This window comes from Podarcis tiliguerta, assembly GCF_965153285.1.
Source record: "Podarcis tiliguerta genome assembly, chromosome: 5".
Taxonomy (NCBI): domain Eukaryota; kingdom Metazoa; phylum Chordata; class Lepidosauria; order Squamata; family Lacertidae; genus Podarcis; species Podarcis tiliguerta.
Genome location: NC_139538.1, coordinates 49732053 through 49757731, shown reverse-complemented (window position 1 = coordinate 49757731; position 25679 = coordinate 49732053). Strand labels below are relative to the sequence as shown.

At 38.4% G+C, this 25679-nt stretch overlaps 1 protein-coding gene across 2 annotated transcripts in view; it reads right to left on the bottom strand.

The window, feature by feature from the left end:
• ATRNL1 (attractin like 1) overlaps window positions 1-25679 on the bottom strand; it is a 475922-nt gene that overhangs the window by 251750 nt on the left and 198493 nt on the right. For both annotated transcript variants that reach the window (XM_083441068.1, XM_083441069.1), the window contains exons 22-24: window positions 24260-24354; window positions 21754-21832; window positions 18823-18980 (exon numbers count right to left, since the gene is read on the bottom strand). In XM_083441068.1, coding sequence (XP_083297194.1) covers window positions 18823-18980; window positions 21754-21832; window positions 24260-24354 — 332 coding nt within the window. The remainder of the gene's footprint in view (window positions 1-18822; window positions 18981-21753; window positions 21833-24259; window positions 24355-25679) is intronic.

The window sequence follows — 25679 nt, the reverse complement described above, 5'->3', positions numbered from 1 at the left end:
GCAAAGGGATCCAAGTGAGTGGAGTGGTAGTGATGGAAGCACCTAATATTAGAATATATCTGTCTGGCTAAGGCAGAACTCTCACAGGAAGCTAACAATTTATCAAAGATACGCTGAACTTAGAAACATCTATTAAATTATGTATCTAACAGTACAAATATGCATTCATAGGATGCAAAGAAATACAAGAGCTTCAAAAATTCTTAAGTGGGAATATAGTAACTCCAGAAGCTTCAAAATTAGCTTCTATGATGAATGATCCTTGCACCTAACGTAAAACATTTGTATCTAATTTCATCTGACAAATGTTGCAGAGCATGCACAAGGAGCCAGAGCTGAGGCAGGGAGTTAAGACACCTATACCAATTAAATGTATGAGCGCTTGACAAGAAGGCTGCTTCCATTCTCTCAGGAAGCAATTTTTATCACTTCTTTGAACAACCAATCAGTCAACAGCCCTGGCCTGAAAAGCCAGCACTAAAACTCCCACCAGCTGAACTCAAACAAAGCAAGATCCAAGTTTAAGATAAGCTGAATTACCTATTCAGGCATGCTGAAGTTCAAGGCTGTGTTTACTTAGAACAGCATTTCCCAACTTGGTGTCTTCCAGGTGTTTTGGACTACAACTCCCCTTGGGCTCAACCAGCATGGCTAATGGTTAGGGATGTTGGACTTTGTCATCCAAAACATCTGGAGTGCACCAGATTGGAGAAGACTGCAGCGGAAACTGCACCGGTAAGGAACATTGTTTTCCCCTTCCTCTGTGGCATCAGTCACCACTCCAACCACCCCTCCCAAATTCAAATTTATTTGTATGCCTAGCAACTACCACAGCTAAGGAAAGCGACAGGCAAAGATTCCTAAGCTTGGGTAAACCAGTGTTATGAGAGTGGAATGGACAAGAGAGCAGTTCCATCCATTATTAAGCTCCAGTGGGACCCTCTGAGATAGTAAATGCCCAACCTTCCTGCAGTTTTCATCTAATCAAAGTCTTACTGTCCCTTAGAAGCACTGTAACTCTCACTGTAACATAGACAGCTTCTCTACCACTCCCCCCGTTAAACAGCAGCTCCTTGGGAAGACATACATGGACTTACCTGGGGGGGGGGGGGGACAGAGGTGGGGTTACACTGGTGAGTGCTTCCCCAGCACAGGCATGGGAATCTGTAGCTTTTCAGATGTTACTGGACTACAACTCCCATAATCCCTATTCATTAGTGATGCTGATTTAGGTTGATGGCTGTTAGGAGTCCAACAACATCTGGAGGATTGCAGGTCATCCACCCTAGCACATTTGGACTAAATCTACCCCTTCCCACGCCCTCCACACACCAAAAATAAAAGGAAAGAATAACTCATATTATAGAAAAGTTTGTGCCCTGGACATGGAGAAGTAGTTTGCAAATGTGTTCAGAGAAGTGTGACCTTAGCAAGCATGGTAAGACTGTTGCCCCGACACTCAGTATGGACAGGCCCTTTGGGGGCCCTTCACAGTTTGTTCTGGCTTTACTCATTCTGACAAATTTGCTATCTTCAGCAAGCCCTGTCTGCTTTACTGTACATGACTTTAGTTGATTTAGAAATAAGTTGAACAGCATTGCTTCTAAAACAAAATTATTCTTAAATATATATTTGATTTTCATCCGGTACAGTAGAAACATTCGAATCATATAAAAAATGATACAATATATATTTTAAAATTAATTCTTTCATAGGTGAAATAAAGGAACAGTGTTTCCCTACTTAATGTTTTCTGTAGGTGGTATAGAAGTGCACTTAAAGCAATTTCTCCCAGGAGATTGGCAGTAACAAGACATTCTGGAGTCAAGAACAGTATTAGTAAACAAACATGGAAATATTTTTATGCTAGCAGGCTACCCACTGCTTTCATTCCAATACTGTTGAAATTAAAACTAAATACTAAGCTATGAATTTTAACATATGCCACTGTGTTTTCCATACAGAAAATTATGGAAGCAATGTCTATATGCACGATGCTGATGCACAGTGCATGTTAAAGCTTTCCATGAGTGATTTTAAAAGGATTTTTAAAAAAATTTTACAGTATTCATTAAATGTGAACAATTGCCTCAGAAAGCGTTAGATTACATTATGGGAAATGCTGCCTTTAGGTAACTCAAAGAACGTATAATACCTATAACCACAGAGTTTTATAATTTGCTATTTTTCTCAAATTTTACATTGTTTCTAAATATAAGTACAAATGCTTCTTGCTTAAGGGATTCAATTTATTTAGATATTTTGTTCACTTTCTGGCAAAATGTTCTGTTTTGGGGTAATAAGACATTTGCTTTTGCTGTATTTGTTGTACTTTGCAATAATTACATATTTGTTTTAAAAGGGGGTTGAGGGAAAGAGCTGCAGAACAAACATAACTACAAAACAATTTTTCTCTCTAGAATGAGGAACCTTTTAAGTGTGCATCCAAAATACGTTAACAAATATAAGGGAAAGGCAGCAGAATTTGGTTCCTATTCATTAATCCATGGTTCAACAATAATTCCTTGTCTCTGTACCAAGCAAGCAAGGAGCTCAGACCTTGGTAATGGGCACCTAGGCACTATAAATAGGATTTATGCAAAGATGCACATAGGTTTAGAAGATTTTGTGCCAAAGGATAAGATAAGAACATTAGAAAAGGGAAAATGAAGCATATGTGGAAGGAAACCATTTGAAACACAAGTGTTTCATCCACCATAAATGTGGCAAAGTACATTCCATTTAAGATAACTGCACTTGCTTGCAATAGCAATTAATTTTGCCCTCTGGTATTTGAGTTGTGATTTTATTTTATTGACAGGAAACTATATAAAGGTAAAGCTTATCAGATTAATAACTGTATTTACCAAACACTATCCCAGGTTCTTGAAACCTTTGTTGGAGAGACATAAAATAGATGGATGGAAAAAGTTGATTTGCCCCACTTATCTGTGGTCAGGGGTTAATAAAATATTATCTCTAGTAGCAGGGAAAGTTTTGCAGTTAACCCTCCAAAATAGCCTACAATCTGATAAAAATGGAAGCAAGGTCAGTCCAGCAATTCTAAAAGGCTAAAAATAAAAATAAAAATGGAATGCTCTAGCTAATATATAATGTATAGTGAATCTTGCTAAAAGGTCACAAAAGTACTATACCACATTCCAATAAGAACTCACAAAATATCATAATTATATGCACTTTTGAGGTCCACTATGAAATAGTAACGTATGAATTATGTACGATTTAAATTGTTGCAATTTATGCCCACACATTTCATGAGCATGACTTTGACATGCTTTTGATTGTCAATATGATTGAATACTTAATAATAACTTGGGCTCAAGCATTAAAAGCATCTCTCTTTTAAACAAATGTATATTTCATTTTAGCATTTATATAAAGCATGTTTTAATTAAAAAGAACACTGTTTCTTCTTTTTCTTTTTCGTTCATATAAAATAGTAAGAGGTAGAGCCAGAGAGAAATTACGAGAAACCCATTGTCTTCAGCGGGCCAAGAAAACAAGCATTTAAGACAAAGGATAATTAATACAAAACAAAATTAATAGTTAGCCAGTTATTCTGGAATTCAAATCAGTGGAAGACAAGTGCAAGGTATTATTTAATACAATTGTTGTGTGAATTTCTGATGTTCAAGTGCTAAAATTCCAGATTCCACATTAACTGAATGTGGTTGAGGTCATGGCCTAATGCACAATTTCATGCAGTTATTTATTCTCATTATTTATTAAATTTATATACCTCCTTCATATAAAGATCACAAGGTGGTTTACAGTATAAAAACACAAAATACAAAACACCCTCCCCCAACACATTTAAAAGACCATAGATTGTTTAAGAAGCCAAATCCCTGGGTAAAATGGAATGTTTGTTACCTGACACCTAAAGATATGTAGTGAAGGCACCAGAAGAGCCTCTCTGGGGAAGCTACTGCAGTAAAGGTCCATTTTTGTGTTGCCACCCTCCAGACTTCTCATGGAGGACCCTGATCGCAGGGTCTGGATCAGTTCATATGGGGAGCGGTGGTCCTTGTGGTATTATGGTTGCATAGTGCATCACACAGGCCCCTTATATTTATAAGTTTGGTTCATTTACAGCTATCAAGGCAGAAGGCAACTTGAGTCTTTTACCTAGCATGTGTGTGTATTCCAGACTTAGCCATACTTGGTAGCTATGACTAACTTAAGTCCCATTAATTTTAATGAGCCTACTGTAAGCATGAGAAAGTCTATATGCAATCTATCCATCTATCTATCTTGATATAGATATATTTGTGGAACTGCTTACTACCAATTTGTATGTTGGGAGGTGAATGAATGCATATGATTCTGTTTCCAAGTAGAAGATTGATATCTTTTGATACTTGCTTTAAGAGCCCAACAGGGTGCCAGCACCGGAGCATGCCATTTTACAAATCACAACAATTTCTCCAAACTAACACAACTCTTTCACATCCCTTTTACATTATATGTATGTGGTATGTGGCAAATCAGCCACAAGACTTTAAACTTTCCCGTCATCTGCAGATGGTCATTCAATCACTTTCTTTAGTCAGCCTCCCTTTTTGGAAGAGCTAGGAGCTGCCAGAGGTCCTATGTTCTGTTTACTATGGCCGCAATTATTATTTCTTTTTTTAAAAAAATAATTTACTACTCTCTTGGCCATGCAGACAGACTTCCATCATTTCAAAACAAAAACCTCTGTTCACTCTGAACACATTATGATCATATTAAATAGGGCTGAGATTTCCAATGTCACCTAAGGAAATTTGAAGCACTGTTCCTATTAAAGTTAATGGACAGAGAATATCCAAATCCCTTTGAAAACTGCAGCCAATAGATATGTTACCAACTGCAAAACTTGACAGCTGATTAAGAGAAATCTATCTTTCATAATGATGCAGAAGATATAGTACAAGTGGAGCCTTATTAGAAACTTAACCAAATTATTCCAGAAATTCACGTTCTTCTCTGATATAATAGGAGGGGAAACAAGCAAGAGCTATTTGATTTACTTCATGATATACTGATTTTGAAGCTTTAGCTCACTTCAGTGTGATAATAAATTGCATTAAGCCCCTGTGTGCTGTTCAATAGCTTGCTACAACAGTATTAATATGTACATAATGAAATTAGAAGGTCGTTCAATCTAATTATGTTTGTTTTCAGTTCAAATTAGAAAGATGTCCGTTAAATATTCAATTTACACAATATCTGTGCAATTTTATATCATTATGATTAAATCAGAATGAGAAAGTGAGACTCAAAATTGGTTTAACCACTGAAACATTTTACAGGCAATCAACATACACAATAGGAGAGGTACATAAGGCCTTAAGGAAATGGGGAATGCATACAAAATCCCCCACTCACATAAACTTGCCCATTCACTTAGCATACAGAACTTCTTTTTGCACTGGAGTAGAGAGGGAAAGTCAAGAACTTTTGGTGCACAACATAAGGACACACAGGGCTTTAAGATAATGCACCTACCTAGCGCTGCCCTGTATCTTCACCCATAATGGATGCTCTGTTCAGGGTTTCAACTATGCCCCCTTCATTAAACTATAAATTAAAATGTAAAGGGGGCTCAAACAGGCAAATAATTTTGCTCCTTCCTCTCCTTTTATTTTCCAACTGATACTTAGCATATTCAGTTCCCTTTAGAATGTTTTTGGAAGGGATTCTGAGCTTTTAAAACATTTTGTAATTTTATATAGCTGGAGATTAATCCAAGCATGTAGATAGCTCCCTCCTAATTCTCAATGGCCCTGTTTTGACTCCAATCCTGTTGACACTCAGCACTTGCCATTGTTATTAGATGGCGATGATAATCATAACAATTGCAGCAGCCATAGAAAGATTGTTTCAGATCACATTTAGATTTAACTGATTAAGGGGGGGGGTTGAAATAAAGCCAGAAAAAGGCCAGACAGTATTAAAAAATAAATTCCCTAACCTGACAATTCCACTACTGCTAATCATGCTCAGTCCTCTTTGGGATAGTCCCCCCAGTTCTGTTCTACCTTTTGGGGTAATTTAGCTCATTGGCTTCCTCAACACTTGCTTACCAACCTGAATGAGAAGTGTTCTAGCATTCTTTCCCTAGGATCAATACCAACTTAAAACAGTAAAAATTGGAGTAGTTTCTTAAATAGTGCAATTCTATAGATGCCTGCTTCTAAGGTCGTCCCACTGAGACCATTAGCTATGCTGGGACTGACAGTAGTTGCTGGCTGTGTACACTCATCAGTTTAAGGTGGATTCAAAGAATTTCATCTGTGCTTGTTTTTCACACTGTATACATAACACTGTCCTCATCCAAGTGGCAGCCCACACTCCCCATCCCCCACATTTTATTTGGATTTTTCTGCTTTGCTAATAAGGTAGTAAGGAAATATATCCAACATAAAATTATATGTTACTTAACAGTGTATGTACTGAAGCACATTGTAATGGGTGGCAGGGTGAGTTTACATGTGGGCTGACGTTTTGCTAGGTGCCCTTAATCACCACACTCCCTACTTCCATTGGTGAGGTTCTTCTTGCTGGTTGGTTTGGTGCAACACACAAACATGATATTCTAAAGCTGTTTTGTGGAAGCCTCATATGTCAGAAAACTTGTATCTCATGAAATTTTGCATGTATCTCATGCAAGAGTGCATGCCCAAAATGGACCTCAGGTTTCCAAACCTAAGTGTGTCACACATTTTTAATTTATTTTATTATTTTATTTAACCCACTGTTTTGTGTACGTATTGTTTGAACTACATCGGAAAAATTGTTATCTTAAAAAAAAAAAAAAGCATCTGGTAAACAGATATATACACTCATTCCCAGAATGGCCCTCAATTTCTGAAACCCAGGAAGGGTGGGAAAGTACTAACTGAGGGGAGGGGACAACACACAGTGTGAATACATCCCATCAAGCACTGCCCACTAGTGTAGATGGAAACATGACAGCTGAAAGTGCTTTTGTGTGGATGAAGAAAAAGCACACAAAATTGCACATGAAAAATTCTATCTGTGTTACCCATGTGCACATTAATACTTTGGTGTGTGTATAGCCATAGTCAAGCACCATCCTTTGCTATTCCTGGTGAACAGTATTGCAGCCTTAGTTACTATTTTTAAACTCCTTAGTTTCTTACTGCCTGATTTGTATTTAGCAACATATGTATTATACAGGAGTATAATACAGGAGTGACAAATGCCCTTTAAACACTGTTCTCTGATTGTGGTCTCTAGTGTCAGTTCTTCTATGCACTCTGGTGATCAAAGACCCAATCAATTTGCCAACATGTGTTCTGAGCCTTTTAACACGTCAGCAGCACAGCCTCTCGTTGTCCCTGATTATTATGGTTTTCCCCTCCTGCTTCCAGTCCAGGGACATACCCTTCTATTTGTATAAACAAGGACTAAGATTCTGTGATTTATCCTTGAGAGATAATATCATGGAGGAACAGATCTCTCTGTCTCTTTCAAAGAATGGGCCCCAGAGCTGTTAAACCTCTTTCTCTTTCTTACATAACTTCAGAAATTTATGATTTCATCTATTTCATGGATAACATCTGAACTTCAGACTTGATTGGACTCAGTCTAGTCGAAGTATCTTCAAACTTTTCACACCCAGGGCCCTCTTTTAACCCAAACATGTATTTGGGAACCCATTTATTAATATTTTACTATATATTTGCATGGTGGCAGTGCTCTTGCTGCGACCCACTAGCAGGCCCTGACCCACCAGTTGTTACAGCAGTTGTATATAGAAGGATCACCATAAGGTTTAATAAACCTCTGCTTTCTCTTTCCTGTGCATGGTCTGTGCATGCATGCCCCAAATCGTATCATTATGGGGAATGGGAAGCCTGTGCACCCATCTTCCATATTTCCATATAGTTGTTCCCCTCCACAATTCTCTCAAGTAATGTGGGTTTGTAGCTAAGTGCAAATGCTCTCTACTATGTCCTACAACCACACATGGTGGGAGGACTCTTAGTGGACTGGATTAAAAGGTAAAGGTACCCCTGCCCGTACGGGCCAGTCTTGACAGACTCTAGGGTTGTGCGCCCATCTCACTCAAAGAGGCCAAGGGCCAGCGCTGTCCGAAGACACTTCCGGGTCACGTGGCCAGCGTGACATCGCTGCTCTGGCGAGCCAGAGCCGCACACGGAAACGCCGTTTACCTTCCCGCTAGAAGCAGTCCCTATTTATCTACTTGCCCCCAGGGGTGCTTTCGAACTGCTAGGTTGGCAGACGCTGGGACTGAACAACGGGAGCGCACCCCACCGCGGGGATTCGAACCGCCGACCTTTCGATCGGCAAGCCCTAGGCACTGAGGCTTTAGCCCACAGCGCCACCCACGCCCAGTCTAATTTAGTACTATATGGTACCATCCATATAATGTGATTCTTACCCTTTGGAAATATATAGCAAAGTTAAATGAAAGTCACTTGAAGACTCAATGGAATTAACATTTGTGAAGCATTGCTTACAACCTTTTTATACTGCACTAGTTTCTAATTGCCTGATTTCTTCCCTTGTCTTGTAATCAATGTTAACTAGAAAAGTTAATACGTTTTGCAAAAGAAAATTCATTAGCATTTAATTTAGATCTCTTCTTCTGTCCCCTATATAGCAATCTTTACAAAGCTTTAAAAGTCTACAAGGTTAAAACAACAAAAAGTTTTGCCAAAGGTTAGGCAGTGTTATAAAACATCCTCTCACAAACTCTTTCACCAACATTCTATAGTTCAATGCCCCCACCCCTGGACCAAGAGCTTTCTAGACTAGCATAAAAAACCCAAAGTGGCTATGCATTTAAAGGATATATAGCTATATTTTATACTTTCATTTACAGATTTCTCCAAATAGTGTTGTTCATATGTTCCACTGAAATAAACAGGATACTTTTCAATGAGACTTCAGTAAAACTAACTTTCTCTGGGTTTGAGCATCTGTTTTATGTTACATAGTAAGCATTCATAATCTAGGCATTCTCATATCTATAAAGCTGCTCAACAGACAATATTATATAGAGACAATTACCTGAATTTTTCAGGGTTATCACTTTAGTTCTCCAACATACCTCTCCTTAAAAAATTAAGACCAATTGCAGTAACAGAGAGGGCCCACTCCCGACCTCAGCTTATGTATCTCGCCCAAGTGAGCTGCGCACAAGCAGGTGGAGACTATGCTTGTGTGTAACCTGTTTCTGCTCCTACTGCTTCAATCCTCTGCTGCTTCTGGGAGACAATGGAGCAGGAGAGGTGGGGGCAGGAGGTGGTGGTGTGTAAGCTCTTGACTCTACATCAGCCTGACCTATCTCTCCCTCCTCCTGCACCTGTTCTTCACTTGCCATTCCTGCAGCTTTTCCTGCCTCTGACTCTTGTCTCCTTGCTGTTACAGGCTCTCCCAGATCACTGATCCTTTCTTCCAAGTCAGATGCCAACCCCCTTCTCCCAGTGCCCATTCATCCGTATCTAGTCACCACTCCTCAGCATCCAGTCAGTCACTGATACTACAGAATGCCTTTTATCTGCCTTGGCTGGTGTCACAGCTGCACCCCTATCTGGACAGGGATTGTTACAATATAGAAGCAATGCTGCTGCGAGCTGATTGCTTGGAAAAGTCACATGATGTTGGGAGTGTCTGTGGGAAACAGACAGCACCGGAATTAGCTCAGAGTGTAATATGAGCTGCACAGGAAGTGTTTGTCAGTCGTCTGCTGGAGTTTGAAGAGAGCAGACATGTTTTTTGTAACACTGCAAAGACAGAAATAAAAGCATGTAAATACGTTTCTGTCTATCTCTTTCCCCTGCCGGGGGGGGGGGGGCAGGAAAGAGGGGTGTGTTCTTCTCACACTGAGAAGGATCGCCTATCGCGACCTCTACCTGGATCCTGCCGGGAAAGCAGACCGGGAGCTCAACAGGAGATCAAGCCGGGTGCCTGGGAGAGTTGCCAGTTTCTCCTGATAAAGGCTTGAAATCCAACAGGGATAACCTAACTTCTAACATCTATTTTCTGGTAACCTCTAGGTTAGATTACTGCAAAACGTTATATGTGGGGCTGCCTCTGAAGACGGTTCAGAAACTGGCAATTAGTTTCCAGGTCCAATTCAAAGTGCTGGTTTTAACCTACAGAGCCTTCAACGGCTCAGGGCTGCAATACCTCAAGGATCACCCTCCCCATATGAATTGACCTGGACTCTATGATCATCATCTGATACTCTTCTTTGTGTGCCCCCTCCATAAGATGTCCTGAACGTGGAAACACAAGTGCACCTTTTCTGTGGTGGCTCCCCACTTGTGGAATGCTCTTCCCAGGGAGGCTCACCTGGCACTTTTATTACATATCTTTAGGCACAAGGCAAAAACATTCCTCTTCTCCATGTTCTTCCTCTATGAGCCTTTGGCTTGTTAAAAAATCTATGGCTTTAAAAAATGTGTGGGAAGGAGTTACTGTTTGTGTTCATTATTATGATATGTATTTTTGTGTTTTTATATTACAAACCACCCTGTGATCTTTGGATGAAGTGTGACATAGAACTTAAATTAATTGATTGATTAATAATTGTTGGGGGAAAGATGGGTGGCCCACTAACAAGTGAATTATAGTGAATAAAGTATTATAATGAGGCATTGTGGAAAACATGATGTTATGCTGATAGCAAGGCTACTGTTACTTGCAGCATTAAGCAAACAACTTTATAAAAGGGAGGAGGCACTGTGTGACGCAGTAACTCCCCACTTGTAAATTTTCTCCCATCATCTCCTCTGGGGAAAAAAATCAATGTAATCTTTCCTTCCACATGCACTACATAGCTTATGTATGGAGTTGCACTACAATTTGAATTTACTTGAACAGAATTGTTGGTGCAACCCAAGAAACAGTAGATAGAAAAGCCACTACTTCCTTATAATAAAATATATGCACTTAAGGTCTACCTGTGAAACCCAAGTGAGCTTAGTTTTGAAAATAAAACGTTGCTGTCAGTTCTTAGAACCAGTGGTACAACAGGAAACAATGTCTTTTCAACTTATTCTCTGCAAAATTTCTGAACATTAAAGCTGACAATGAAAGCAGCGAGTCTTCCCATGGCATCATACACTTATACTGCAATCCTACACATTTCTACTCAAAGTAAGCTACATTGGGCTCAACAGAGCAGACTCCCTGGTTAATGGGTTTATGTCTGCACCCCTGGTGAAGATACTAAGCTGGCAGCTGAACTGTTTACTGAGAGACTTGTCAGAGGAGCAGTTCAAAACAGGGGATAAGCCAAATTTATACAAACATTTAAATACTGTTCTTGTAAACTTTATATATACCCTGAACAATAATCAGAAGAAGAAAATGTGGCTCATTCACTTACGGAAAGAAAAGAGCAGTAATCATGGATCTCTCTTTCAACCCTTCAGGATACGCCTTCCACTTACAATAGAAGCAAATTGATTGCTTTGCAAGTAATACCACTGCAATTGATTTTTTTTCCCCATACCACCTCACTGGCACAGACAAATACAATTTTTAAGAAGTATTTTCTAAACAAATGCAGGGTTTTTTATAGTGAATATACATGAATTTAAATTAACTTTATTAGGTTAGAAAAATCAGTGTAATCATTTTACAAAAAGTGCTTAATCAGCTTAGGGAGGTTATTACAGGCACAGTATGCATTAAGAAGCATTTCCCCCTTTTGTAATAGCTATGGGAAAAGTAAGAGCTGAGGGGGGAAAAATCTATTTCCATTGATGCACAAGAGATTAACCACTTGAATACTTCCTAATATATGGGTTGTATAAGGTCAGGCGGAGAAACAACCATCTAGAGCTATTCATGACTATTTTCACTCAAGAACCGCAGCTAACCATTCTTAGGGTGTTATTGAACATCACTAGCTTTGCAGAATGACTGCTGTGTTTTGAATAGCAGTCAAAAATAATAATGTCACATTAACATCAATAGAAACTTTAGAGGAACCACTGGGAGAACAAGCCCAAAATTTCATTCAAATCACTAGTACACTATAACAAATTCTCCCATTTCTTATATGTCATCAATATGTACAATTTTGCTATTGTGGATCCTCTAGTAATATCCTAGAGGAATATACTTTATCCTTATTCCTTCCTCTCCATCACTTTGAAATGAATGCTTATAAATATTTAGGATTGTGATATGAAAACAAACATTTCCTCGAGGAAATGCTTAATATCCTGTCTTATTCTCTCAACCAATGTAAGCATTGTTTTAAAACAGCCAGGAGGATTTTAATGAACTGACACTGCCTTGAAGCAGATCCCTGGTGTCCTCTTCTGATAGCTAGAGTGACCATCCCCTGAAGTACTTGACAAGGCCAAGGGCTGAGAAGGGATGATCACTGGACAGCCCAAACCATATATATATATTTGCAAAAAGAAGTCTGAGCAAAAATTATCAACCATGACCTTCCTAGCTTTCCATGGCCCAGTACATCATGAGTATGAATTATTAATGCTTTAAGGTACAGCCAAGATCTCACAGCACACCCCTATGGCCTGAGTTACCAGCCACATCCTTTGTTTTAGAATGAAAGTAAAATCTATAATTGATTAGATTTGCTATTAAACATTAAATGTGATAGCTACATTTTACTTAATTGCATAAATGAAATAAACACTGCAGAAGCAAATCTCAGTATACGCTTGTAAAATATCACAGCTATATCTTTCATATGAAATACAGTACACACACACACACACACACACACACACACACATATATATATATATATATATATATCCATTATGTTCTAGAAATCAGCAGTGGATCATGTCTTGGTCTGGGTGAGGGAGAACCCAAAGCAATCAGTACATTAGTTTGTAGAGATCTTATCTCAGGCATTCAAATGATATACAAATTAAAACAGTGTGTGATTGGAGACTAATTATTTCCCAATTAGGTGTTTTGTTTTTAAAACATCAACTGAACTATGAACAGTATTCCCACTCCCTGACAAACTGTTGTTTTAAATGTTAATTTTTGTACAGTCACCCAAGAGATAGAGAATGATGCAGCTAGAAGCAGTGTTGAATGCCACCTAGTTAAACGATTGGACTGTGAAAGAAAACTATAATGTCCCCCAAGCAAATTTATTCAGATGTATCAAACCTTTTAAGACCTCACAGTTTCCCAACCAAATTGCTCTATTTCCAAAGAACCACCACCAGAATTTTCTCTTTATATCCAACTGCACTTATTTCCTGTTTTCCAACTAACATTAGTTACAATTTATGTTGTAGCAACATTTTGTACTATGTAATGGTGAATAATATCTTGAAAATATTTTAAGTTAAATTTTACTTTAAACTTTTTTTGTTTACAACTATCCTAAGCTAAAATGAAAGCAAAGTTAAATGCAGTGAAATATCCAGAACTTAAATTTAAAAAACCCCCAAAGTTCTCAATTTGATGCTTAAAGAATATAAAATTTTGGTACTTTACAAAGCTATTTAAAAATAATATTCCATAAAATAATGTAAAAGTATCCTAAATCCATTTGAGTTTATTTAAAATGACAGGATTTGAAGACTTCTGAACAGAGTTAACAACTATTGGCTTCAAAGTTGTCCCATACATCAAAGGGATATTCAAGTCTTATGTGAAGTATCAAGCCCAAAGAACCATTCTGATGGCTCTGTCTTTATTAGAATTCATTTTCTACCCTTATTTCACAACAGATTTTACGTTTACTAAAATGATATATTCAGAATAGTTTTTTTAAAAAATTAATGTGCCATGCCACAATGTTGTCAATTCCCAATCAATATTTTAAGATTTATAATATTCGCATACAGCCATATTACTAACAGTCACCCTGGAAGCCATTAAGGTGTTTAGAAAATTGAACCTTGAATAGTAAATCACTGTTATTACATTACTTACATTCTGTGAATGGCTCTATTTGCAGCCTCTTGAGCATGTATGTGTGTGTGCATGTATTCCTTCTATGTGAAAATAAGAAACAGCCTTAAGCCTTAGCATATGAAATGGCTCGTGTTCTTCTTGAGCAATTGACCTAATATCTGCTTCCTGTTACATGAATGAATGAAAAAAGTTCAGTTCTTCAGAAGTTTTTTGGTTAGGGGTTTCCAAATCTACTGAAAATCTGCCTTAATGGACAGTGAAATCAGTGTTGTAAGTATATTTGTTGTTAACCATTTAAAATATATATTTGCAGAAATCAAGCCAATAGATCTGTAAGACAGTTTATCACAGAGTCATAGGGCTGGCACAGACCACAGGTGATCAAGTTCAAGTTTCCATTCAGAGAGGGGATTTTTGGAGAAAATACAAGTTGCAAAAAGGTTTATAAGTTAAACTGTCTGCTACAGGTTTTGGAAATAAAAGCTTAGCAAAAGCAGCTGGGTGGGCATTGGGTCTCACCCAAAGCAAGTATTCCAAAGTCATCAGCATCAGCCTTCCACCACAAGGTTAGACCCTTCCATATACTAAGCCCCTTCCTTCAGCTCCTCAGATTAACATTCATAATCCAGTTTTAGGTATATCATAAGTAGTTAGCCAATAAATACACTTTCATTCACAGCTGTGCAAATAGATATTGATGAATCAAGCAACTGAACAAAGCCACATTGACAGAGGTCTCAAAACATCACAAAAGAACAGTTACCGATTCCAAATGCAGCACACATTCATACCCAGAGCACAAATCATGAAGGCCCAATTTAAACAATACTTATTCCACACACACACACACTTCTATATGTGCCAAGCCTGGTAGCAGGTTTTGGCCTCACATACCACTGTTGTGCCTCCCTCTCTCCCAGCAAGTTATAAATGGTAACACCCAAATAAATGTGGCATATCAACTTTGCTTGTTTCATATCCTACCTCAGTTCCTGGATAGTGATAGTGACCACAGTAGTTCAAGCTCTCATAAGCTCCTAATTCAATTACTATGAAATGCTTTGTGTGGAGGTGCCCTTAAACATGCCTTGGAAACTGCAACTGGTATGAAACATGGCTGTTAGACTGTTATATGGTGCACTGAGTTAGAGTCATACAACAATGTTTCTGTTCTGAACTGAAGCTGCTATGAAGTCCTTAACAACTTGGAAAATTGATAACTGAAGAAACATCTCTCTCAATACTGTCCTACCCAAGCAATGGTCTTTTCGGGGGCAACCCATATTTGGATGTTACATATGATATGGTTACAGAGGAAAGGGCTTTTTCTGTACTGGCACCCCACTTGTAGAATTTCCTCCCCACTGAGAGCCACCTGGCAGCAATCTTGCCTTCATTTTGCACCATGTTAAAGCTCCCAATTTTACTTCTTAGATGTGTGGTTTCCATGGTCTACTTTGAAGACAGCAGATGAAAAACCTTTCACTGTAAAAGTTCTAAATGAAAATCCATTGCTATCTGGGCTTTGTATTTTAAACCTGTTACTTAATCATACTGTTTAAAGGTGGAGAAAAATAATGATGTCCTATTGTACTATTTTCAACAAAAAAGTCACATATCATTATGACATAATTTCTGCATGATTTCTGCAGATGTTACACACTGTAAAATATTATATTGAAACCTCAGGGTAAGCAAGAGAGGACACTACTAAACTGAAGAAGAAAAAACTTCATTGGAAAGTTCTTTTTGCTGAAGAAAGCATTCTGAAATAGCTCTGAACCACTAATGTTCGAAACAATCATTTTTATGTTGTGTGTTCAACAGTGCAGAAAGAATTAAGACCAATACATGTTGAATTTTATTGCAGTGTTGTATATTGTTACACATCTGAAGTACATTGCCTTTGAAACTGTGGGGGAGAAAACATATTTAACTTTTCTCTCCCATTTTAGTACATTTTTATTTTTAAAGTTTATACCAATGTCAAATTTTAACCTCAGTATTCATATAAAGAGCTTTTGAGGAAGGCAGTATGTTTTCTGCATGTATTCATTCACCTAGATACATGTACCGTATTTTTCGCCCTATAGGACGCACTTTTTCCCCTCCAAAAATGAAGGGGAAATCTGGGTGCGTCCTATGGGGCAAATGCAGGCTTTTGCTGAAGCTTGGAGAGCGAGAGGGGTCGGTGCGCACCGACCCCTCTCGCTCTCCAGGCTTCGGGAACACACCGCAGCCTAGGCAGCCCTGCGGGAGGTCCCGCAGGGATGTCTAGGCTGCGGATAGCAGCCTGCTTCCCGGAGCGTCGGGCGCCCTGAAAGCAGAGCACCAGGCGCTTCGGGAACACATCCGCAGCCTAGGCAGCCCTGTGGGAGGTCCCGCAGGGATGTCTAGGCTGTGGATAGCAGCCTGCCGCCTGGCGGGTGGGGCGCCCTGAAGCAGAGCACCCCGCGCGCCGGGCATACATCCGCAGCATGGGGAACCCTGCAGGAGTTCCCCGCAGCGCTCCCCACGCTGCGGATAGCAGCCTGCCGCCCGGCGGGTGGGGCGCCCTGAAGCAGAGCGCCCCGCGCGCCGGACAGACATCGGCCAGCCCCACAAGCTCGGGGGACAGCAGGGAGGCGCAGTGCCGCCATCCCGCTGTTCCTCGACCTGGTTGGGTTTCCCCGACCTGCTTTTGGGGGGGAAATAAAGGAAAAAATTTTTTCCTTTATTTCCCCCCCAAAAAACTAGGTGCGTCCTATGGGACGGAGCGTCCTATGGGACGAAAAATACGGTAATTATATAGGACATATTCTAAATATATATAATATATAAGCAAGAAATACCTTCCATGCATGATTCTGCCATTTAATGAACACAAATTCCAGCTGCTAACTGATTAAATGATTCATTGAGTAGATGACCTAACAAAAATCAGTTACTCTTTAGTGATCTTTTACCATCCTTGCACACATATATTTCCTGCAATCAAGTTCTTAGCCTTTGGATTGTTTGTTTTGAATTAACATAGCAATCACTCTCTGTCGCTGTCTTTCAGTCCATAGCAAGCTAATGGTATATGAAGACAGGTGATACAAAGATGATTCAAAAATAGCCTAACCTAGTAGCAATATTTATAAACCAGCTCATTATCTTATTCCTTGTGAATAACTTATTTTTCCCACTGGAATGCCCCACTGTAGACATATCCCATATGACTGAAGGTGTTAAAAGTATCAAAAAGTGAAGGCCAGTATAAGGGTATTTTATTCCAGTACTGTTTTTCATGTTCATAACATTCACATATCCATGGATACTCAAGAATGAGAGCAGAGATCTCATGGAGATAAAGTTAAACAAATATTTTCAACAGAAGTTACGAAGAAGGAGAAAGTAGCAAGATTATTAGGTCAAAACAGAAAAGGGAGTGAAAGGTTTAATTACTTGGATAAAATGCTACCTTTCTAAATGGGACAATATTTATACCATGCAGATAAGATATTAAGGTAACATAAGCAGATCAGAAAGAATTAAAAGTACAGCTGACTTCATTTGGATTTTGGAAGTTAGACCATAGGAGACAGTGTGGTGCTAATGATGATGGCATTTGTAGTAACAAAATACCATATCTTTCATTAGTTTTGCATACTTTTTGAATGCCCCATGTACACTGGAGGTCCAAATGTCCCAAGAGTTGGCAAAGCTATGCTATCAAATGGCCTACATTGGATGTAACACTGAAATATGCTTTATGTGACCATGCAGAAGCAAGCCTTTGGGTTGGCCATTTCCCCTTTGCATTGATTTGAAGGATGCTGGAAACATCCACTTCCCAATTTAAACTATTGTTGTGCTCAAACCTGCAGGAAAATGTAATTAGTTTAAGACACCCTTCCCTAAGCTGGTGCCCCAGGTAGCATGTCAAATGCTCAGAGATTATGGGAGCTGTAGTCCAAAACATATCAAGGGCACCAGGTTGGGGAGGTCAAACAAGTCAAAATTAAACTGTGGTTTATGGTCATGGCTTGTTAACAAGATATGATTTTGCATTATATCTGAAACAGGGTTACTACCTGATGTCTCTGCCCATGGTCTCCACAAACGAATTAGCTGTGCACACACAATGGGAACAGTGTTTTTTAAAGATAATAAAATTAAGAATTTTAATTTTGGATGCAGTCATAAATGCCTGACACATCAGTCTCATGGAGTCTGTTGTACATTTCTAAGTATCCCTGAGCCCAAGAACAAAGCAATATTGACTTAAATACATATTTTAAGGATTGAACTTTTGGGCTTCAATCCTATACCACCTTACGTAGAAGTGGTAAGCCCCATCACACTTACCTCTGCGTAGGCATGTATATGTTTACACTGTCAGATGGCAAAAGAAGCATTAGAGAAGAGACACTGAAGCTAAATTTAAACATTGTGTTCATCTTAAATCAAATACTTCCAACTTTGTTTTATTGTTATGGAATACTTGGGTCCATGTACTAAATAATTGTATATTTTCATAATCTTTGTATATATCCCAGCATGTATAAATAGGTAGGTGAAAGGTAAGGAGTTTTGTATCACAGCAGCAGCCAGGAACAACATGACTAAGCAGTTGAGTTTAAGTTTCCATTCTGTAGAAGTATAAACTTTTTTCTTTCAGCAATCAGGTCTCATTAATTCACAAGGTTTTCAGAGAACTACTTGTTTTTTAAAATGATCAAAAAAATAAACCATGCATTAAAAAAATATGAACCACACAGATTTAACACTAAAGGAAACACCACAAGGCATTCACAATGACAGGGCCTTCCTCCATAGACAATACAGCCAGTTTTGCATTTCTGGTGGTCAGATCAGAGGAAAATGTTAATTTAATATAACAGAAGTATCGTAGTTGTTATTTATACTAACCTGTATTTTGATTGGCCATGAAAAGTTGCTGACATATACATAGAAAGTGATGTTTGGGTTGCTCCGAAAGTTGAATTTTTCACAGGAAAAACTATCTCTGTATTCCTTTATATTAGCCCTTGAAACTACAGGAATCTCTTCTCCTGATATCGTTCCAGCTATGAGAGTACATAAAAATAATGAAAAGCAAGCCCATTAAAAAAAATAATTAGCTTGTAGTCCATTCCATCTCAAGGACACACATGGTGGGGCACAACAATAAAACTAACAGGTATCTAGATATCCATTACTATAACAAAACTGTAGACGGAAACAAATTTAAATTCCTCAAAGCTGCTTAATTCCACCCAGTCCAAGGAAGGAGAAACAGTTTCAGAAAATGCACATTCAGCCTTGGATGAATATTCAGGAGAAAAGAACACTGAATTGTGCTGGACAAAGTTCCTTTCTGCATACTTTGCTGCTTGAATCAAGCACACAGTTCATATGATCAAGACAGCACACTGGATTCATCTTTAAAATTATGATGGAATATTATGGGGAAAGATCTCTAAAGTATAACATCTCTATAAGTGACTTCTATACATTTTCAAAAATGGCATGAGGAATATAAAACAAACATTTATACATATATCCTTTATATACTAGCAAAGATTATGAATAGCTGTTCAAATATTATGAATGATTAATGAAACATATAATGGATTTGAAAGTTATATCAACTTTATCCCATTTCACCACACAACTAATACAGTTTCCTCAAGTAAGTTACACTAAAATTGAATAAGTTATTCAAGTGTGTAAAAAATGTATTTGTCTTGATTGTGAAATATTGCTTTAGTATCTCAACTATTCTTAGGACATCTCATATTCAACTAGATAAACCTATTCCATTTGTAAGACATGAGACTCTTCAGCAATTCTGTTTGATCTGTAAATTGCTGAGGTGGCAAAAAGAAACAAAAGATTCCCCCCCCCCCCCCCGCCAGCAGGGGATTTCAAGCAACAATGAAGTAAAAGAAACTACACCTCAGAGAAAGTATTATTAATTGGGAAACACACATTTGATAGCAAACAAGAGACTGCCTCTGATATGCAGAGTACAGTGTGGGGTGGAGGCTGCAGGAAGAACAGCAGGGGGGGCATTTGTCATTTTGCTTCTGTAAAGTATTCTCCGGACTCGTGGAGGGGAAAGTACTGGGGAGAAAGCAGCTGGAACAAAGGATTTCAGTGGGAAATGGGTGAATGAATGTATTAAGCTCTCCTTCCCATGCTGCTTATCCCTTCAAGTGACCACCCGCATACACTTTCATTGCTGGAAGTAATCATGAGAATGAAAATTCCATATTTACCATGCATCTAGTTCCACACTAAACAGAACTAAGATTCAACAATGTACACTTTTAAAATCTGGACAGGGAGTCCCACATTCTGCTTCACCAGTAAATGTTTGCATAGTAAATCATCCCTCAATTTACTTAACAAGTGTGTAGAGGGATGGGAATATGTGCTGCAGCACAACTCCCAATGTCTCTGTGTGTACTGCAACCCCAAAACTGCACTTATTTAGTGCAAACGTCTGAAAGGGTCTTGTAAGCATATTTGCAAGCCTCCTTATAGTTAGGAACAATGCCTGATTATGAGGAGACTTAAGTACATAAGGTAAAAGTAATTGAAAGCTGCTCTCGGACCTTCATGCTAAACATGCAAAAGTCAGGCTTGAGGAGGTATAACTAGTAACAGAGGTGGAACCAACAGCTGTGCCACAGCCTGCTGCAAATTTTCACCCTTGCATTTGCAGGATGAATACCTGAAGAGGATCTGTGTCACTGTATTTATTTTTTACATGTTTAAACACAGGCACACACAAACGGACAAGGATGCATAGCACAGGTCTCTTAGTGCTAGTTTTATGCAGTAATGAAACTTTGTCTCATTTTACTGAAAATCATAAAAATTTCTTTAGGGAACAGGTACAGTTTGACTGCCCATGGCACCATCCCTTGCCTCCCTATTAGCCCCCTGAACTATTAACATCAAGCTCTTCCTATTCAGCATTTTGTGGTAGTACACCTAGGTATGACACACAATCTGTAATGCTAGCACAGATCTCAGAAGAATAGGGAGTGCAGGTCTGCAAAATACAGAGATATACAGTGGATACACAATGTGGAGCTACACCTGGCTGCAATTCATCAGTGTGTGTACACCATATGTTCACAAATGCACATCTCCCTTTCAAATGTTGCAGTGTTCCACAGGTAAAACCATAATTGACACCTGGAGAAACAGATCTGTCACATAAAGTGTGAAGCGCCTCCTGTTCTTAACCATTCTGCATAATTAATTAAAAATGCAATCAATGGTGCTCTCCTTGGATATATTTTCAGAAAGTCAACAGAACCAATTCAAAGAAACTTTCTAAACAAAGCTTTTTATTAAAGCCAATGGAGAAATTGGGTTCAAAAGTTTGAAAAAAAAGATAAGCAGGTTCTTTTATCAGCACACACAGAAGGATTTTATTGTTTGATATCAACGTTAAGGTTAATAATTAAATTCCAGGCTTGAACACTGAAACAAAGAAATTAAAATCTCAGTCTCTGCAGTAGTTAAGAAAGTAATTTATCTTAATTAAAATCACTGCGTTCATAACACTGCCATTCTAAAAATTTAAAGAGCATACAAGGTTTTGCTACCCAAGTAATTTTAATTGAATAGGGAAGAAAGTTAACATGTTAATGAACCTTTATTCAGATTGCAAATTATCTGAGTTTTAAGTAATATCATTAATAATGGCATAATGAGAATGGAAAAAGAATACAATTTATTAAGCTTTACTAATAAGAAACAAAAAGGCAATCATGTAAATATAGTTAGATGATAAGTACTTGAGGGAATATGGAAGTAGAAATACATTATGGGCTTTCTTACCTGTAGAGCCAATTGACCAAGTGATATTCAGGTTGAAGTTGTTTGATGCATTAATTGATATGTCCAAATTTTTGTTTGACTAAAAAGATTAAAAAGAAAATATGAAAATTACGTAAGACTATTGCTTAAACAAACAATGACCTTATTTCAACTACAGGTGTTCAAACATATGCCCTGATCTTAAACACGCTGGGCATGCTCCACTGACGTAGTTTTTCACATACTACAAGGCCTTCGTCCTCTACAGCTGATGACAGTGAAGGCCTCCATGAACTTGCAAAACTGACATAGCTAATAACGGAAGCTCTTTGTGCATGTTACCGTATTTACTAGAGTCTAATGCACCATCGAATCTAATGCACACCTCAATTTTCGGAACCTTGAAACCAAAAAAAAGTATTTGCTGGTGAATGTAAATGTTCTATGAAATCTAATGCACAAAAAAATTATTTGGCCAAAAAAACAGAGCATTAGATTTGAGTAAATACGGTAGTTTCTGGAGTGCAATCACTACTGATTTCAAGGGGCTTCCCATTGATTTGCTAATGGACAACTCCCCACAGCCACCAAAAAAGCTGTTCTTCTAGAGCAGGCTTCCTCAAGCTCGGCCTTCCAGATGTTTTGAGACTACAATTCCCAGCATCCCTGACCACTGGTCCTGCTAGCTAGGGATCATGGGAGTTGTAGGCCAAAAACATATGGAGAGCGGAGTTTGAGGAAGCCTGTTCTAGAGCAAGTAGGCTGCTTATCATCAATAACAGAAGAAAGGAGTAGTAGTACCTTCCCTGCCCTTGCTAGTGAAGCTGTAGGGTTCTAGGAAATGGCTGATCACATCAGGATATTAGCTAATAAACTCAGGAATGTTTAACTGAAAAGGAATTTATCCAAGAGAATATAAGACTAACAATCTAACCATTTCACAGGACAATATAAAATCCAACTTGAAATTTTTATTTATAAGAAAGATTCAATGAAATTAACATAGACCCAAATGTTTTCCTATATTTTTTAGCTATAGTAAAGTCCAAATTAGTTGTTTTCTCAAGCAAGACTTCAGATTCACACTGTAGAAGAAGGTTGCAATCCTATACACACTTACCTGGGAGTAAGTCCAACTGAAGTCAATGAGCTTACTTCTAAGCAGATATGCATAGGATTGCACGGTAATTTGGTTAATTCAGAATTAAGGTGTGGAGCACCTCTTCAAATTGCATGCTCCTGAGAAATAAAAGCTCAGCCATCAATGTCAATAGCTCTACAAAAAGGCATCTAAATTGCTACTATATTTGTAAAGTATGTGATATTATTAAAAAAAATACTACGAACTGCAGCGTTCCCATCTCACAGCCACACAAGATATGTTTCAAGTTAATGTGTTGCTGATGAGTGTTTTCAGAGCAGAATTATTGCACTTCTCAGATCTGCTAAAGCATGAGGAATAATTTTACATTAACTCTGCATAGAGTTAGTGTCATTGCATAGTTAAAGGTTTTTAAATTTAGTGTGTAGTTATTAACAATATTTTTATACTGCCAATTAACAAACATTTATCTGCAGTATACAGAAAATAGTCAAAATAAGAATACAGCCTGAACATAAAAATGAGTATCAGAATATAAGCAGGATAAAACCAACAACAGTGAAAACAGTAGTTTCCAAGGTCTAAAAAGCACAAAATCTTGTTTCTAAAACTGAAAAATCTGGGACATATAGTCTACACCAGCTCCCAAAAAGTCTACAGTGTAAGCACCAGGTTAGCATGTCCATCAGTGAGAAGCCCTCTCCCTAATGGCTACCACCTCACTTCACTGGTACAGATACCTTGAGAAGGACCTCTGAAAATGAACTTCAGGTCTTGAGATATATGGGTATATGGGTATCCTGGCTTTTAAAACAGCAACACTTTAGATATGAAATGAAAACACACACACCTTATTTAACTTCTGTAAACATCTCCACTATCCACTGCCTTGTCCAAGGAAAAATAAATATATTTTACACCTTACAGTACTATCCTAACCACGTCTACTAAGACATTAGTCCTACTGAATTCAATAGGGCTTACTCCCAAGAAGGTGGGGCAAGGACTGCAGCCTTAACAAGGGATTAATTGCAGTGACAAGCAGCTATTCATCCGCATACAAGTGAGGAGGCACTGTGACATGCTCCACTGCAGAAAGACTGAAGCTAGCCAGCAACCAGTATGAGAGCATTAAGAAACATTTGGACATCTGCAGGAGTGAGACAACTTAATTTACATATGTGTGGAATGGAAATTGATTTGAGTCCTAATGGATGAAGATATATATCTCACTTCAAAATCTGAGTTCAGTTATTATTCAAAACCTGAAGAAACCACTTGTTTTCCCTGAAAGTTGTTTGTATCATCCCTTCTTACTACTTTTTAGTTCCTACAAACAGATTTAGAAAAACACCAGATGTAATGGATACCTAGTCTATGATCACTAAATAATCATATTAGAGGCAGTTACTTATATTAGCTCACCTGTTCAGGATTTGCAATGAAGTTTATGGCAGTGTGATGGCGATCATCTTCTTGTAATAAGCTGAAGGTAAACTGATAGTCAATCAGTAAGCTGTCTGTGGACAAAACATTTAGAAATTAGCAGATGAGATTGTCTTATATTCAGATATATCTGAAGAAGTGTGAATGCACACAAAAGCTTATACGCAGAACAAACTTAGTTGTTTTCCAAGGTGCTACTGGACAATTTGTTTGTTTGTTTGTTTGTTTAGTCATGAATATTGTACATGGTTCTTCACTTGATTTGTGTGTGCTTTTATAATGGAAATAATCCATTTTGACCAGAGACAGATGTTCCAACAGACTAACAAGTCCCTCGACTACAGCCCATGATTTTCATAATATGGCACTGAACCAGTCTGCTAATTTCCCCCTAAAAGTTTATCAGTTAAAAGAGTCCTTTCCAGTGGTATTTGTAATGTTGCTGGAGGTTTTTTATGATGATGAGAGTGCTGGGGGGGGGGGGTTGTTAAGTGGTCCACTGAGACCTGTCCCCCTGCAATTTTTAAGTGGTTCAAGAAACCACAAAATTTGAGCAGCTCTTCTCAATTAATACTGTATGATTGGGAAATAATGGAATTGACCTAGAAATCTTTTCACCTTTCTGTGGTATTGCATTGGTCTGCTCAGTCCGTCTATCTCAAGCCACAGCATGGAAAGAAGGCGGTGGAGTGCAACAGTACTCTGAGTCAGAGTAAAATATTGCCAGACTCTTACCATGAATTCTATTTTAAAAATTTAAATATTCCTGTAAAGCTGTACTATGCAATATATCTGAGTCTCACAGCACAAAAATCCATGAATTCTAATCATGGTCATATCTTTTCAAATATAGTTTTGCATTTCAACTGTTATCATTCTTGGATAACAGTCCTGGCAGGAGTCCTAATTTGCCTTTTACGTCATTATCCCCAAAACATGTTCTTGAACTTCTAGGACAGTGACAATTATCAGGAGAAAAAGACTTGCCACAAACCACTTGAGTAGCTATCATCCCATGTTGACAAAATGTTCTTTAGAGCAAACCACTATAACTGTGAGAGGAAAGCAGTCATTCCCCCATTACCCATGCATAGGAAGTACCAATCCAAAGCAGCAGCAGAAATATCAAGATGATAACACAGAACCTATCCCACATAAAATGCTAGAGCACATGTTGTTTGTTGTTTAGTCGTGTCCGACTCTTCGTGACCCCATGGACCAGAGCACGCCGGGCACTCCTGTCTTCCACTGCCTCCCGCAGTTTGGTCAGACTCATGTTTGTAGCTTCGAGAACACTGTCCAACCATCTCATCCTCTGCCGTCCCCTTCTCCTTGTGCCCTCAATCTTTCCCAACATCAGGGTCTTTTCCAGGGAGTCTTCTATTCTCATGAGGTGGCC